The 14,480-nt window shown below is 45.4% G+C and overlaps 1 protein-coding gene across 5 annotated transcripts in view; it reads left to right on the top strand.

Annotated features, from left to right (window-relative positions):
* Window positions 1–4,779, top strand: part of CDK8 (cyclin dependent kinase 8) — a 75,153-nt gene extending 70,374 nt beyond the window's left edge. For all 5 annotated transcript variants that reach the window (XM_042014163.1, XM_042014162.1, XM_042014161.1 and 2 more), the window contains one exon: window positions 3,493–4,779. In XM_042014163.1, coding sequence (XP_041870097.1) covers window positions 3,493–3,618 — 126 coding nt within the window. In that variant the 3' untranslated portion in view covers window positions 3,619–4,779. The remainder of the gene's footprint in view (window positions 1–3,492) is intronic.
* The last annotated feature ends 9,701 nt before the right edge of the window (window positions 4,780–14,480 follow it).

Raw genomic sequence — 14,480 nt, 5'->3', positions numbered from 1 at the left:
AGAAACTGAGTAAAGCTGCTGCTGTCAACTTGCCTTTCAGTTTGATACAGCTTCTCCATGAACCACCAGTGGGCTTTGAAGTCTTGCGTTTCAGAGTTTGTTCCTCAGAGTACCAGATAGCCTCAGAAGCTGCCTGGAGGCATTACACTCATCCTTACCTAAATCTGTGTAGTCTCAGCATTGGCCAAAACTTGAAAGCACCATGAAAATGTAAAATAAGATCATTTTCAAGAGCTTTATTGTGAGCTCCTTCATATAGTCCCCAAGTGCCTTTGTTCAGTTTTTCCCAGGACATCAATAACACATCAGTTTGCAAGTCATTCTCCTTGAACAAGATACATTTTTAGAGCTGTTTGAGACAGTGGTGAGCCTTAACTACAGTTCTGCAGGGTGGGGTGCCTCTAAGTATAAATGTCATCTTTCTTTTAGTAGGATTATCCATCACAAGCACTCTTAGAGGAGTTTCATCCCTTTCAATTTGGCAAGCTGCAGTCGATTGCTGTTTTGGCCTTTTAATTGGCTCTTTCTACCACTTCTTAAAAACACACACACAGAGCAGAAGGCAAATGCAGCTGTAGCTTTCTTAATCTTGCCCTCTGGTGGAGTCAAACATCTAAGGAGGTTGATGCCAGAGGTTGTGTGTACTGTGTCAGGGAGCCCCATTTATGTGCCCTATTTGCATGCCCTTCACCTCATTTTGCTGCTGCATCGTGGCATTTGGAACAAACTTCAGCTCGTAGTTCTGTGAGCCAGAGCTGAAGTTTGCTGGCTGTCAAATCAGAGGACTCAAATTGCTCAGCTGGAGTTGGCATTGGTTTGTTTTCAGCTCATGCTCATCAAAATTTTTGTACTCTCAGATATCCATCCTGGAATTACAGCTGGGGGCAGCCCTTGTTGACAAACATAATTTCAGAATACTTTTCCCTTAAGATAATGACAACTGCTGCTTTTCTGTCTCAGGAGCTCTTACTGGTAACTTGACTACTTTTGACCAATCTTTTTGCTGTCTCTCCAGGAGGGGAAATACCTGGTTTTCAAAGAAAAAATATCTTCTTCCTCCTACCCTTGCAAAGAGGCAGTCAGTAGATTTTTTCTGGTTTAGGTGTCTGGAAAACATGATAATCAAAGAGAGGAGACCTGAACTTGCTAGCACTAGAACAAAAGCAGTTAAGAGTTTCCTACTGATGGTTTCAGGTCTCCCTGAAAAAAATTCCGCACATTTTTTGCTTCTGATCCAGCCGTTTGAGGAGATGGCAAACAAACATTACAATACAGCCTTCTGTTTTAATCAAACACCTGTTCCTTTGTTCTTCATTTGATTTGCTCAAATTCCCCATATAAGGCTTGTGAAGAAGGATTGCCATCTCCTGGGCAAGGCACACTAAGACAGTTTTACATTCACTCAGAAGTCAAATTACTCTCTGCAGGGCACATTGACCTTGTATCCTTTTCTGCCATGCATAAAAATAGTAGGCACATGGCATACAGACTTCCTTGCCTCCTTGTTTAAATCTGCAGTGTGACACTCCCAAAGGCAGTGTGATTAAACAGGCTGGAGCAATTCCACTACTCTGAGCTTTTGCTTGTGATAACCCTCTGGGTGCTTAATGGTATTTAGAAAGGATTGGATATTTACTTTTGTTCTTAAACAAAAGCCATTTGTTGCTTTGGGTGTCATGAAAGAAACTGATTTTTCATTGCCTCTGTCTTAAAATAAGATCTGTTTTAGAAGTCAGGATGCAGAGAGTGCTTTACTACTGAAATGAATGGTCAGTTTTAAGTGGTTAAACTTGTGATGGCTTCCTACATACAGGAGCCACACACGGGCAAAACCAACATTCAAGATTTTTGCCCTCTGAAGTACATCCTGTGTTTGTAACATGGAGAAGGGTGACCCAGAGCTGTGACCCTTCTGTTGATGAGTGACTTAGTCTTTCTCTGAGGGCTGAAGGCAAATGTCACAAAGTTCAGTCACTGTGCTAATGGTGCCGTTCAGCAGTGCTGGTTTGTTCGTACTGATATTAAGTGCTGGTCCAGCCATTTCTGCCTCTTTTCTCTAGACGTGTTAGCTCAGTCTTATGAGTGTGTTAACAAGTAGAGTATGCCTTTTTTATTTCTGCCATCATCTCAGCATCCTGGGTATAGCTTCTCTTCTAAGTGCTGTACAGCAAGAAAAAAAAAAGGGTTTTTTTGTTTTATATTGTCACTTAATATTTTACTTTCTCAGGGTGTTGGTTCACCACAATTTTTCCTATTCAGGTCTCAGTAGCAATACCCTAGTCCTGGAATAGTCACTTTAGAGAAGTTTCCAGAACTTTTCTAGAAGTTTTCCTAAAAACCATAATATGTCCTGTGATACCAAGAATTCAGAAGCTACACAGTTTCTAAATACTGCCAAGTTTGTGAGGGCATGTAAACCTTAACATGAATGTAAACCAGCACACTAATGCACTGAAACCGTGTTAATTTAATGACATTTGATGCTACTAAGAGGTCAGATACTTAGATTGCAAATCTCATAGGCAGTCCTTCTTTCCTTTATAACACATGATCAGTAAATAATAACTTCCAGGTTAAGATTGAAGTAGGCAGTTGCTGGTTTGCTGAGAGCTTCTTGTAATGATGAATGCTCCACTCAATAAATAATTGTGGGAGTTCTGGTTGAAAGGGACCTCTAGAAACCATCTAGCTCAGTCTCCCACTGGGAGCAGGGCTGTTGCTAGTTCTGACTCACTCGGGTTAGCATGGCTTTGTTCAGCTGAGTCTTAAAAACCTTCATAAACAGAGACCTCAGAGACTCTATGGGCAGATTCTTCCAGTGCTGTACTGGTCCCTTAGTGGTCCCTTCTCCAGTGTCCCACCTGAACCTCCCAAGCCACAATCTAAGGACATTTTTCCCTGAAATATATGGTTCCACTGAGGAACATGTTGCTGTTGTTTTTAAACTCTCCTTCAAGTATTTAATGCTGCTGATAGATGACCCCTTAGCCCAGTCACAGTGCTCTCAGCCTGTACTCCTAGGTCACACAAAAGGGTGGCAAGTATATCCTCTATGTGTGAAAATCTCCAGAATAAGGCAGAGTGGCTCACCAGCAGTAATGCCTTGTCTGGACCTCCACCCCAGCCTACCCTCTTGGTAGGAGAAGGGAGCAAGTGGAGAAGACCACTGCCATGAATGGTGGTAGCCCAGTGTCATGTGCAGGTGCATTGTAGCCATCTGGAGGGTTGGCTGGAGGTATGACTGTGATGGGTGAAGATTCACAGGAGGCCATTAGAGTGGATAACAGAAGGCTGGCACCTGTCACTTTCTGGTCTGCTATTCCTGATGCCGGTTACCTGCTGTAAACAGAGTAAGTGAAACGAAGCCTGGAAGTGCAGCTGCTTTGAGGCCGTGTGCGCTGGGTGCCTCATGAAGAAACGAGTCAGTAGGTGCAGTTGTCTCGCGATGTCCGTGTTACAAAGGGTCGTGTGTCTGTGCTTTCCTCCCTGCAGCGTTCCAACCCCCATGCTGCCTACCCCAACCCTGGACCAAGCACATCGCAGCCACAGAGCAGCATGGGATACTCAGCTACCTCCCAGCAGCCGCCGCAGTACTCGCACCAGACGCACCGGTACTGAGCTGCACCCGGTGCCGTCGCTGCGCCGTTGCTAATGCTGCAGGACCGGCCGCACGGCTGCGTGCCAGGAGCCCGGCTTGGGCCAGAGAATGTACTGTACAACCACACCTCCCACCTGTCCGACCGCCACGACCCATCCCCTGCCACAGGGCCGAGTGGGGGCTCCCACGTTGTACCTGGTTTTGGGGTTAGACTTGAAAAGAAAGTTGCTAGCACAGTTTGTGTTGTGGATATGCTACTTCTGTAGTTTACTTGACATGGTTCAGACTGACCGATGCATTTTTTTCAGTGACAGTCTGTAGCAGTTGAAGCTGTGAAATGTGCTAGGGGCAAGCATTTTTGTTGTCGTATGTGGTGAATTCTCTTGATGTAACAACTTTATCTGACCAATAGTACACGACATCTTTGAACTGGTACTTGAAACATACAGTATATGTTACCATGGCAAAAAAGCAAACTAACCATCTCTCAGACAGTTTTGATAGACGTTTTTTTTTAGTGACTTTTGTGGGTTGGTTCATTTTCCACCTAGATCAATGTTTCATGACCGACACGATTGCTACGATGAGATTTTTTTAAGAACATGAAAGCGTTTGCATTTTTTCCCCAGCAATTACAAATGTCCCAAAGATTTATTTCCAACGTAAGTTTTTGTTTTTGTTTTGAAATCTATGACTTGACTGGTATTAAAGCTGCTATTTGATAGTAAAATAAGTATGTTGTCATTGATATAAACATGTTTGGTTCAGCAAACAAACTAAAATGATTGTCATAGACAGTGTTTTATTTTTTTCCTGTTGGTGTTAATGATTTGTGAGCATGCTTTGGGATTAAAAAAGCATGAATGATATTTCCTAAAAAGGTGCGGCATCCATTCAGATATTTTGTCATGATTTTTGAGAACCAGCTTGGTGTAGTGGATTTTAAATTTTGTTCAGTTAATTTTTTTTTTTTTTTAATGTTCGCACGTTGTTTAGGGGTGCCATTCCTACTGCAGAGGAACAAGGTGTTAGGAGAGCCTTAGAATTTATGAGGAAAAACTTACATACAATGTACTGTATCAAACTATTTTACATGAATGACACAAGTATTCTGAGTAAAAAAAAAATCAAACATTGTTAAAACAAGGTGTTATGTAATAAATTTATTTTTCATAAATCTGCATATGACTTTTGCCTGTATTCCTTTTTATCAGTGAAAACACCCTGCTGCCCCATCCATACATCTGTATCAGGTTGTGTCCTGAGAAACAGCATCCAACGGGAATTTTTCTTGCAAGGCAGGCTTCTGTTAACTGGTGAGAAGGATAATTTTTCCTTTAAGCAGAAAAAATGTCATTACTCTTATTCTGTCCATGTAGCTGATCAGCTGGAGATACTTTAAAAGTGGGTTTACTACTAGCGACATTCCCTAGATCAGACAACTCCTCTTCATCTACAAAATCCAGAGGCATTCCTGTCTGGATAGTTCTTCTGAGGTTTCTGTAGCTCATTCTTATTTTGGAGGGTAGTACCACACCATGATTTTGACATAAATATATGTAATACACGCGGGATTTTTTTTCTGCAGGTGCTTCATGTAGTGTGAATATCAACTGGTGTGATTCATCCAAATGCACTGAGATGCCGATGGGGGGCAAAACAAAAACCAAATTGTTAGCCAGCCTGAGAGGCAAACCATGTTTGAGGTGAAGATAAAACCATCTGAGTGGATGGAGCACAGGTTCAAGTATTCAGGGGACTTTAAACTAAAGAAGAAACTCTTGAGTGCAGAATTTATGCTGCTTTTATGATACTGTATGATGCCCTCTTTATTTTGACGTAAGAGGTGTCAAAATCTGTCTTTCCTTGGTTTCTGGAACAAATGAATATACAGGTGGGAGTGCCTTAAACTTCATGGTTTGCTTTTCAAGTGAAAGCATTTTTAGTTTTTATCCTTAATTTATATATAGGCTTTACGCTTGCCTGTTCAGTATCTCCACACTGTTCCCAGGTACTCACATGGTGCCAAGAGTAACTTTTTTTTTTTTTTTTTGCTAAATTGCTCTTGGCCCAGATTTTTGTTTCCTATTGATGCATATTCATATTAATGCATAGTAGATAATACTATTCATGTGAAAGCAGACTTTTATTTGATACCACTATATTGTGATGTCTCCAGTTGAAAAGTAGCAGGCTTGCTTTAATTTCATTTTTGCAAAAGGAAATGCATCCAGCTGACAAAAGGTGCTCTTGACATTAGTTTATGCTTGAATTTAATTTTCTTATTAAGAATATATTTGAGATTAAGAGGCAGCTTATCAACTAATTACAATAAAACTAAATTATATTCTGCATTTAGTTTTGAATAGCCTACTACTCTCAATGTCATTCACTCGTATTTTTGTTTTTAGTAGATGTATTGCAGGTTACATCAACATACAGATCCTACAGGGAAGTCATATCTTAATATTTGACTTGTACTGATGTCTTAGTCAGCTGGCCATTTGCTGGGAGGTACTTGAGGTTTCTTCCTCTAGGACTTTGGAAAGAAAAAGTTTTTCAATGCTTGGTATAACCTCTACTACCTTCAAGACAGGGTATGATTCTGTATTGCAGATAAGGTCAATCACATCATATGCATGATAATTATAAGAGATCTTCTGCATCAGACAAGCTTTTTAATACCGACTTTAGGAATACTGAGGGCAAGGCTCTAAATTACTTGCCTGAACTGTATAAAATAACATTAATCCTGTTGTGCTTTTGATAGGGCTTCTACATGAGGGTTACAGAGAGGGGAGGAAGAAGAAAGCACCTTTGAGAAGGGTTTAATAGAAGAGTTACAAATTCCTTTGAGGAGATGGCAGCAGCAGCCAGCGTGCGAGCCATGCTTCTTTCCTTGAATGGCTCAGCTTTTGTTACTGGATTCAAGAACTTCAAAGCTTTTCCTTATTCACCAACAATTATCTGGACCCATCTGAGTTAATTTAAAATAGCTGGAGTCTGGGAGCCTTTGTTGCTGTGATTAAAGGACAAATTGTTTTGCTAGAGTAGGCTTATGTTGGAAATGGGCTACAAGCTTAACTTGATTGTGAGGATAAATATGCAGTTGCACCTTAACCTTGGCACTCTCAGCAAGCCTGGCCTGTGGCAGCTCTGCATTTAACGTACCAAATAAAGACCCAGCTGCTTTAAGAAGAAATAAATAACTTTTGCACTGATCCCTTTTGAAGAGGGTTTCAGCATTAGTGGTGGGAGGAGCAGTCCCACCTTCCTAGAGGGAAGAACCAGAAGACTGGTTCTGTCCTGTTCTTCCCTGTGTGTGTATAAATAGGAAAATGCTCAGTGCATTCACTGAGTTTGCCCATGGCAGTGCCCAAGCAAAGCCCAGCTGAGGGGTAGGCCAGTGTTCAGGTTTTCTTCTAGATTCTTTTTTTCAGGGGCTGTTTAGGCTGGATAACTTTACCCAGAGGGTGGCTGGACAGTGGAACAGGCTCCCCAGGGAAATGGCCATGGCACCAAGCCTGCCAGAGTTCAAGCACTTAGGTAATGCTCTTAGTCATGTTCTGGGATTTTTGTTATCCTGTACAGGGCCAGGAGTTGCACTTCAATGATCCTTGTGAGCCCCTTCCAACTCAGGATATTCTATGATTCCTTCATTCTGAAGCCACTGCTGGACAAACTCTTCTGGCTTCACTGAAAGGCAAGCTGTGATCTCTGCTTTTCATGTGTGGTGGCTGTTGATGATTTTATGGGCGGGGTTAGGCAGTTCGGCTGCAGCCAAGTGCGGTAATGGAGCCTGCAGGAGCTCATAGTGATGCCTGAGGTGGCCACCTAAAACAGAGACTAGACAAGAATAAGAGAATAATAGTAGGTATTTATTTGAAGGGCCTTCAAAGGTACACCCTGGGCAGTCAAAAGGCTACACCCAAGATGGACCCTGGGTCACGGGTTCTTCACCCTTTTACAAGTTTGGTTCATTTGCGTATCAGGGTTAATTCTCCAGTTAAAACTTCAGTTAATGGTGTAACTGCCCCAAGTTTGCCCCCCTCTTAGTTTACACATTTTGGGCCTAGGACAATCTGATTGTCCTTGGAGAGCAAGCTTGGAGAGGCTTTGTTATGTCTACCTAGCATGAGACAACAGCAGTTAACAGGCTACAAGAAACTTCAGAGTTACACACTCGGTGTGGGGTATGCCCAGCCCCTGCCCTGGAGGGAGGCCTGCTGAGATAAGGAGATTGCATAACCTCCCAGCAGAATCCCCTGGAAAGGCAGCCACTTTTCAGTTATGGTGAGAAGAAGGCAGACCCAGAATCCTCTGGGAGACCCTGTGCAGATCCTTTGTAACCCACTGGCCTTTACCCTCTGACACCCACCCCTGTATCCCTATAAAAGCTAGCCCTCTGCCCCTGCGAGGGCAGAGAGCTGCCCGCCCCTGGTGTCCCCTTTGCGGGGTGCAGACTAATGAAGCTGCCCCATGTGGAACTGCTACACGGGTCTCTTCGTCTCTCTCCTCCTGGTCTGGCCTGGAGGGTGCCCCGCAGAGCAAGAGCTGAAATCACGAGCTGGAATCACTAAAGAGCTGACAGCCTCTGCACGGGCACTCTGGCTACGGCTGAGGGAAGACACCGGGCTCTGGGAAGACAGTTCCTCACGGGACCATCTCTCTGGACTGGTCACAGCTTCCTGGGTCAGAGCTACTGACCCCACAACAGCCGCCTCAACTAGGCAGTACAGGATTTGAAAAATACAAAAGTTAAAACCTAAGGCATCAATAGGACTTACTGTGTATCAGGAACAAAAGACATGGAGTATTTCTTGGAGCCAGTGGTGAAGTCGCAGACCTACCATTTGGAGTAAATATTGTTGCCATGGTTAAAATGAGCCTCATTTCTGGAGAAGGAATGAGTAATGTGGTGTTCCCTATACCCTATTTTAGTTCCTCCCCTGAATAGCTCAGCCTTTTTTTGTTGAGAAGGGCAGCTATCCCAGCATCCTCCTTCAGGCTGAGTGGTGGCAGTGCTTCAGGCTGCTTCTGAGTGCTTCTGAGACAGTTTAGTATCTAGTGTCCCTGGAGACCAAGGTAGATGAGCCTGATTCAGTGTAATTTGCTTGTCACAGCTATGGATAAAGAGCACTGTGAAATAATTTGTCAGACATCTGAATGATGGGATGTACAAACTGCTCCAGCAGTAGGATAGAGAGAGAAAAAGGTGCTTACCCTTTGAAAGCAAAACAGAAACAAAGCTGCTGCTGTTTCCACCAGGTCTTCTGTGATAAGTTCCTCCTCAAGGATTTCAGGCAGGCTTTCAGTGATGGCAGGAGCTGTCTCCAGGGAACTGTATTTGCAGGGATGCTGTGCTGGAGAGCTGGGCACTGGCACTGATGTTAATGAAGCCATTGCTCTGAGGTGATGGACACGAGCTCCAGCCCAGGATGGGAATCTGGATGAGTTCCATCACTGCTCTGAAAGCTCCCATGTCACAAGATGTTGAAAAGTACTTTTCAGCCTGCCAGAATTAGGGTGCCTTTTGTTGGCTCTCATGGAGTTTAATTATCCCTGAGTTTAACTATCCCTTTGCATTTCTGCTCCTGCGTAGGTGGACTGGGTAGTCCCCCGAGCCAGGGGAACAGGTGAAAGGGCTATTACTTAAGCTGCTCAGCACATCTTGGCACATAGCCCTGAGCCCACGGAACACCAAGGACAGCCTTTAAGGCATGGCTTTTGGGAAGTGTTTCCGTTTGCTCAGCTGGGGATGTGGGAAGGCTGCCATATCCTTGGAGCAAGCCTTTGTTTAATGTTTGTGGGAGCTTTGAATCTGTACAGTGTGTCACCCATGGTGTGTAAAGAGCAGCAGCCTCTCTGACACCCCATTAGGTGCATATGGGAGGCAGCTGGCTGACCGAGGGAGGGAGATGAAGTAGGGATTTGTGTATGGACAGTGCTTACAGGAGTGCTGAGATAGAGGTGAAAAGCCCTTGTGTAGATGCTTATGAAGGACCGTGGTTACACCTGTCCCAAAGGCACTCTATGAGAAGGCCAAGAGGGATTGTCTTGCCCTGAGGTGTAAAGAGCATCCCTGTCTTTCATGGGAGCTCATTCCTTCTCTGTCCTGCTGTGCCAAAATCTGACCATGTCCTACATTTGTCTATGCAGAGTTGCCTTTAGTATTTGGCTGGTCTTCCCACAAGATGCTGGCCAGGTGTGCTAAGAGCTGCTCTTATTGATCAGCTTTTAAAATTAAATTTCTGTTTCTGTTTATGGTGTTTCTCAAGTATAGTTAGGGACCTGTGAAGCTTCCTACAACAGCCAAGCTCCACCATAGTGAATTCGTGCCCTTACCTGGGCAGGGGAGACAGTAGGATGTATTGCTTGGCATGCTTCACACCTGCTTCAGCCATGTGCTCCTGTAGATTAGAATATGGAGATACCCAGCAAACTGTGGAGAAGGATTCTTTGGGGATAAATCCTGCATTTGGGTGCCAACAATGATCACGGGGAGGGGGAGGGGGGTGGTGTGCCTCGAGCTCAGCTCAGTGCAGTGCTCAGCTCAGTGCAGACAGCTTGTACACAGCTTGGGCACTCCTAATGTCCTCTGCACAGGCTTCAGGCTTTGCTCTGGCTCTCTGCCTCACCTTGCTTTCAGATCAAGAACAGATGAAGGGAGTATGATGTCCCAGCCCAGGAAAGGCCTGTATAAACTCCTAAAGTATGTTCCACTCCTACCAGCCATGCAGGTATGTAATACAGCCGTGCAATTTACTTGCACACCAGACAAAACCAGCTGGCTTGAAAATCCCCTCAGGGTCTTTGGAGACCTTGCTGAGAGAGCCCTGCAGGGACTTCTGACACAGAGCAGCCTGTGCCTCCAGAGTGATGGGCGGAGGAGGCCCGGGGCTGATGAGCAGCTGCTTGATCAGATCTCATCCAGCCCTCGCTCCATGGGTGAAGAGGTGAGGCTGTCACTTGCAATCACACGCTTCTCCAGCTCCCCAGGAGGCTCAGGCAGTGCTGGACCTGTCTGAGGGGAGGAGGGAGGGTGGTGGCTGCAGGCAGCAAGGTGCTGGTCAGTCAGGCTGGCTGGTCTGTGCCCTGGGGCTCAGCAGGACATGGATAGCTCGAGATGCTGAGGGGACCCACTGTCAGAAGGGACAATCTGCTGGTAAAACATCTTTTCTCTGACGGAAAAGTTGCAGAGTGTGCGAGCACTCTAAGACAGTTCTAATGGGCTGAAGGGGAGACCAGCTCATGGCCTGAAGCTGCCTCACACAGCACCTGTTGCTCACATTGCTTCGAGTGTCTGCTGGGATCTGCAATCCTGTCTCCAGCCCCTGGGGATTTATTGCTGTGCCCTTGCCCACAAAATTTCAATGAGTGCAGCACCCCAAGTGTGTGAACAATGAACACAGTCACGGGGGAAGTTGGTGACACAGGTGCCAAGCCACTGCTCTAATGAAAAACACGCTGAGTTGTGTTTACCAGAGATGGATCATTTTGGTTTAAATGTTAGAGAGCGGGAGATGGCTCTAAGAGTGATTTTAGCTTCCATCAGGAAAGAAGGCAGGGAAAATGGATCAACATAGAACATTATCAAGAAAGCTTGTCTGTCATATTTGTCTATTTGTTTGTTTGGGTTTTTTTTTAACAGAATAAAAAGTATGGAATCCAGTTCACTGGGAACAAGAAGGAATGGTATCCCAGAGGTTTGTGTTTTAATAGAGTAACCTATGCTGCACCATGCGGTGTCCATAAACCAGCAACATGCACATACCTCAAAGGAATGAGGAAAAACCAAACTGGAGTCTGGATTTGGAAGACAAAGTGGGTATAACAAACCTGCAGTTGGAACAAAAGGCCATGAAATGGGAGTTCCCCCCTGGTGTGGTTCCAGCACGTTGTACACACGTGCCCACAGGCAGTGACTGATCCCACTGAGCACGGCCCAGGGGTGCTGCAGCCACAAGTGCTGCTCGTGGGGTTCAGTGCATTTGAGGGGGGTCCTGAAGGGTGCAGGGCCACAGGCAGGGGGAGGGGTGGTGCAGCTTTTGTCTCCACTGTGTTTTTTTACAGAATGTTGCAAAATGGGACAGAAAAGCACCCCTGTCCTCCCCAGAGGACACTGGAATATAGAGATGTCATCACCGTTACTGAATCTGCAGTTTATTCCTTAACTAAAGGCATTTCCAGGGAAAAGGGTTAAACATCCACACTGCAAAACATTTTCACTGGCTGGAAACCTCATTAATTGATTGTAAAAATTACCTTCCTTGAGAGCAGTACCTTAAATAGTAATATTTAAACAGGGTGGTTTATGCTCCATGAGGTTACAAGTACACCTTTGTTGATCCTTAACATTCCTTGTGTAATTCTTAATAATGCCAGGAATTAAAATATTGATTATGCTAATTATTTACAAAATGTTAATTAATATCCAAGAGCTATTCAGAACAAAATCCTGTGCATAAGGAGCAACAATGCAGAGCATGGCCTGTCCTGAGAGGTTACTGATCTTCATGGTGATGTATCAGGGCAGATTATTGTATATATGTATATATTTTTTTTTCCTTCTTGGTATTTCAGTCAATCTTTTGATCTGAAAATCTTGCAGCATCAATGGCTTGGAGCAGATGCAGTTGGGGATAAGGATCTCCCAAATAAACCATCACCACACCGTCTCAGGCTTCCAAGTCAGACAGGGAAGGGGAAAAACCCGCAAAAAAACCAGAGGCATGTCAAACCACAAAGCAGGGAAGGATAGACATGGATATGTCGTGGACTGTGAAAATACCAAAGCTGAGGCCATGGTAAGAGAAGTTAAGAGGTGTCCAGAATGAAAACTACTGAGAGAGAAAAGCAAACCAATGTTCTGGAGATACTTTGGAGCGGCATGAATGCGAGGGTGCTGCAGGGTAGGCGAGCAGAGGTGTGGTTTGGGGCTGGGCAGTTCCAGGACCTGCTGCTCACCCGCCATGCCAGGGGCTGAGGCCACAGCTGAGTCCCCTTTCCATTCCCACATGGCATCAGCGTTTCCAAGTGCTGCTCCTGCCCAAATCAAGCTCCACTCTCTCGAAGAAGACAAAATGTCCTCGAGCTGGTGATTTGCTGGTGCCTGGCAGGAGCACATTGGGGAGCGAGCCCAGGGAGGGCCCTGTCCCTGCTGTGCCAGGGGCTGGGCAGAGGTGGATGTCATGGCTAGGTGGTGGCCAGCGTCATGTCCGCTTAGTGCCACGTTGCATGGAAGAGAATCTGATAGGAATCAGAGCAAATGCAGCTCTCAGGCTCTTACTGTTCAAGCCTCACATAGAGGGTGCTATTTCAAATAAATATTTTAGGCAGTAAAACATCCTTCAGAGAGGGCTGCTACATTCCCGTTGTGTGCCTTCTTGCTGGGAGAAGCCTGCCTTAGCTGCTTCAAATATTCAAATGCTTGATATATAGTAACTGTTTTATGGAAAAATGCCTCTGGGTGAGATGTGTTTAATAGAGAGAGGCTAATATGTGAGTGATTTATCTCATTTTGCTAAGTTGATGCCTGTAATTCAATAACCCCATGAGCTACACTTAACTGTATTCAATAAAGATGATCTACAGGAGATGTTCATGCAGGTGAAGGATTCAAGAACTGGAGGAAAGGTTGTTATAAATAAATGAGTTTGAAGTAAACAGGGAGCTCAGGCAGAACTGTCCCCTAGGATAAATGTCTTGAGCATCATTAAACCAGTACAAATGGCTCTGTGAGCTGCAAAGATTTCTTCCTCTGAAAGGAAAAAGCTGTGAGAGAGACTTTCATTAGGGAGAAAATGCCACCTCGTGCTCCGGCCGTGACCCAAATCCTGCAGCAATCCTTCGCAAGCTGTCATCTTGGGGAGCATCCCCAGCAGAGCATGCCGGATCCTCTGGCAATGAGGTGGTGTTAGGAAGGGCACAGGAAGGTGGTTTTACAAGCAGACAGAGGAAAGAGGTGTGACAGCCCAGGGCTTTATTCTCCATCTGCTTTAGAAAACCTTCAGACACGTACTTGGGTGTGCGAAGTGCTTTACAGACAGTGCTGCGTGCAGACTCTGACAGCATGACAAGGAAAGGTGGTCTCTAAATAGCTGTTCAGAGCTGTAATTGCCCAGTTTGATTGTAAAACTAAAGTAAACAGCACTGGCAGCTGAGTCACCCAATTGCAGACCTGAAGCACTTCTAAGTTAGCTCTAAAAATATCTTGTGTGCTACTAAGTTACTGGCTGTATGGAGAAGAAAAGGGCACTGAGAAATAAAGGGATCACAGCATTGACAGTGACTGCACAAAGGGTTTTGGGATGAGGTGTGAGTGTTGTCCCTGGCCTGGCACTGTGGCCAGCACGGCTGTGTGGCAGCCCAGCACTGGTGGCTCGCTGTGTGCAGATCCAGGTGCCAGCCTGGGCCAGGAACGGGCTCTCAGCCTCTGCCCCACAGCCCGCCCCAGACAGCCAGGGACTGTTCCTAGTTGAAAGTGTAGAGCAGTTGCAATAGCAGGGAAAATGTGGTGGTTTTCAGCCAAAAAGGTGATAGAAGAGGCCTGGGACCAGCAAATAGGCCATGGCCATCCATTGCCTTTTCCCAGCCAACACCTTGGAGGCATGAAGCAAAAGCAGGAGGCAGCAGCTTCAAAACAGAGAGGCGCTTTCACACCGCATGTCATTATGCAGTGGGGCTCTGCCATGGGAGCCAGCCACAGCTTCAAAACGTGGCAGGAAAAAGTCACAGGAAGGAAAATAATTTAAACTCTTGCCTACAGAGACACTAACCGTGGCCCAGGAGGTCCCTTGGATTCCCAGGGCTGGGGAGGAGAGGTTGGGAAGGTGCTACAGTGGGTTCAGCCTGTCCTCACCCTCCTCCCATGGCATCTGCG

Source organism: Corvus kubaryi, unplaced genomic scaffold (genome assembly GCF_017639235.1).
Source record: "Corvus kubaryi isolate FWS band 111438036 unplaced genomic scaffold, C.kubaryi_AGA036_p1.0 split1-65, whole genome shotgun sequence".
Classification (NCBI taxonomy): domain Eukaryota; kingdom Metazoa; phylum Chordata; class Aves; order Passeriformes; family Corvidae; genus Corvus; species Corvus kubaryi.
Note: the sequence above shows the minus strand (reverse complement) of the source record. Positions and strands in the feature narration are given on the sequence as shown.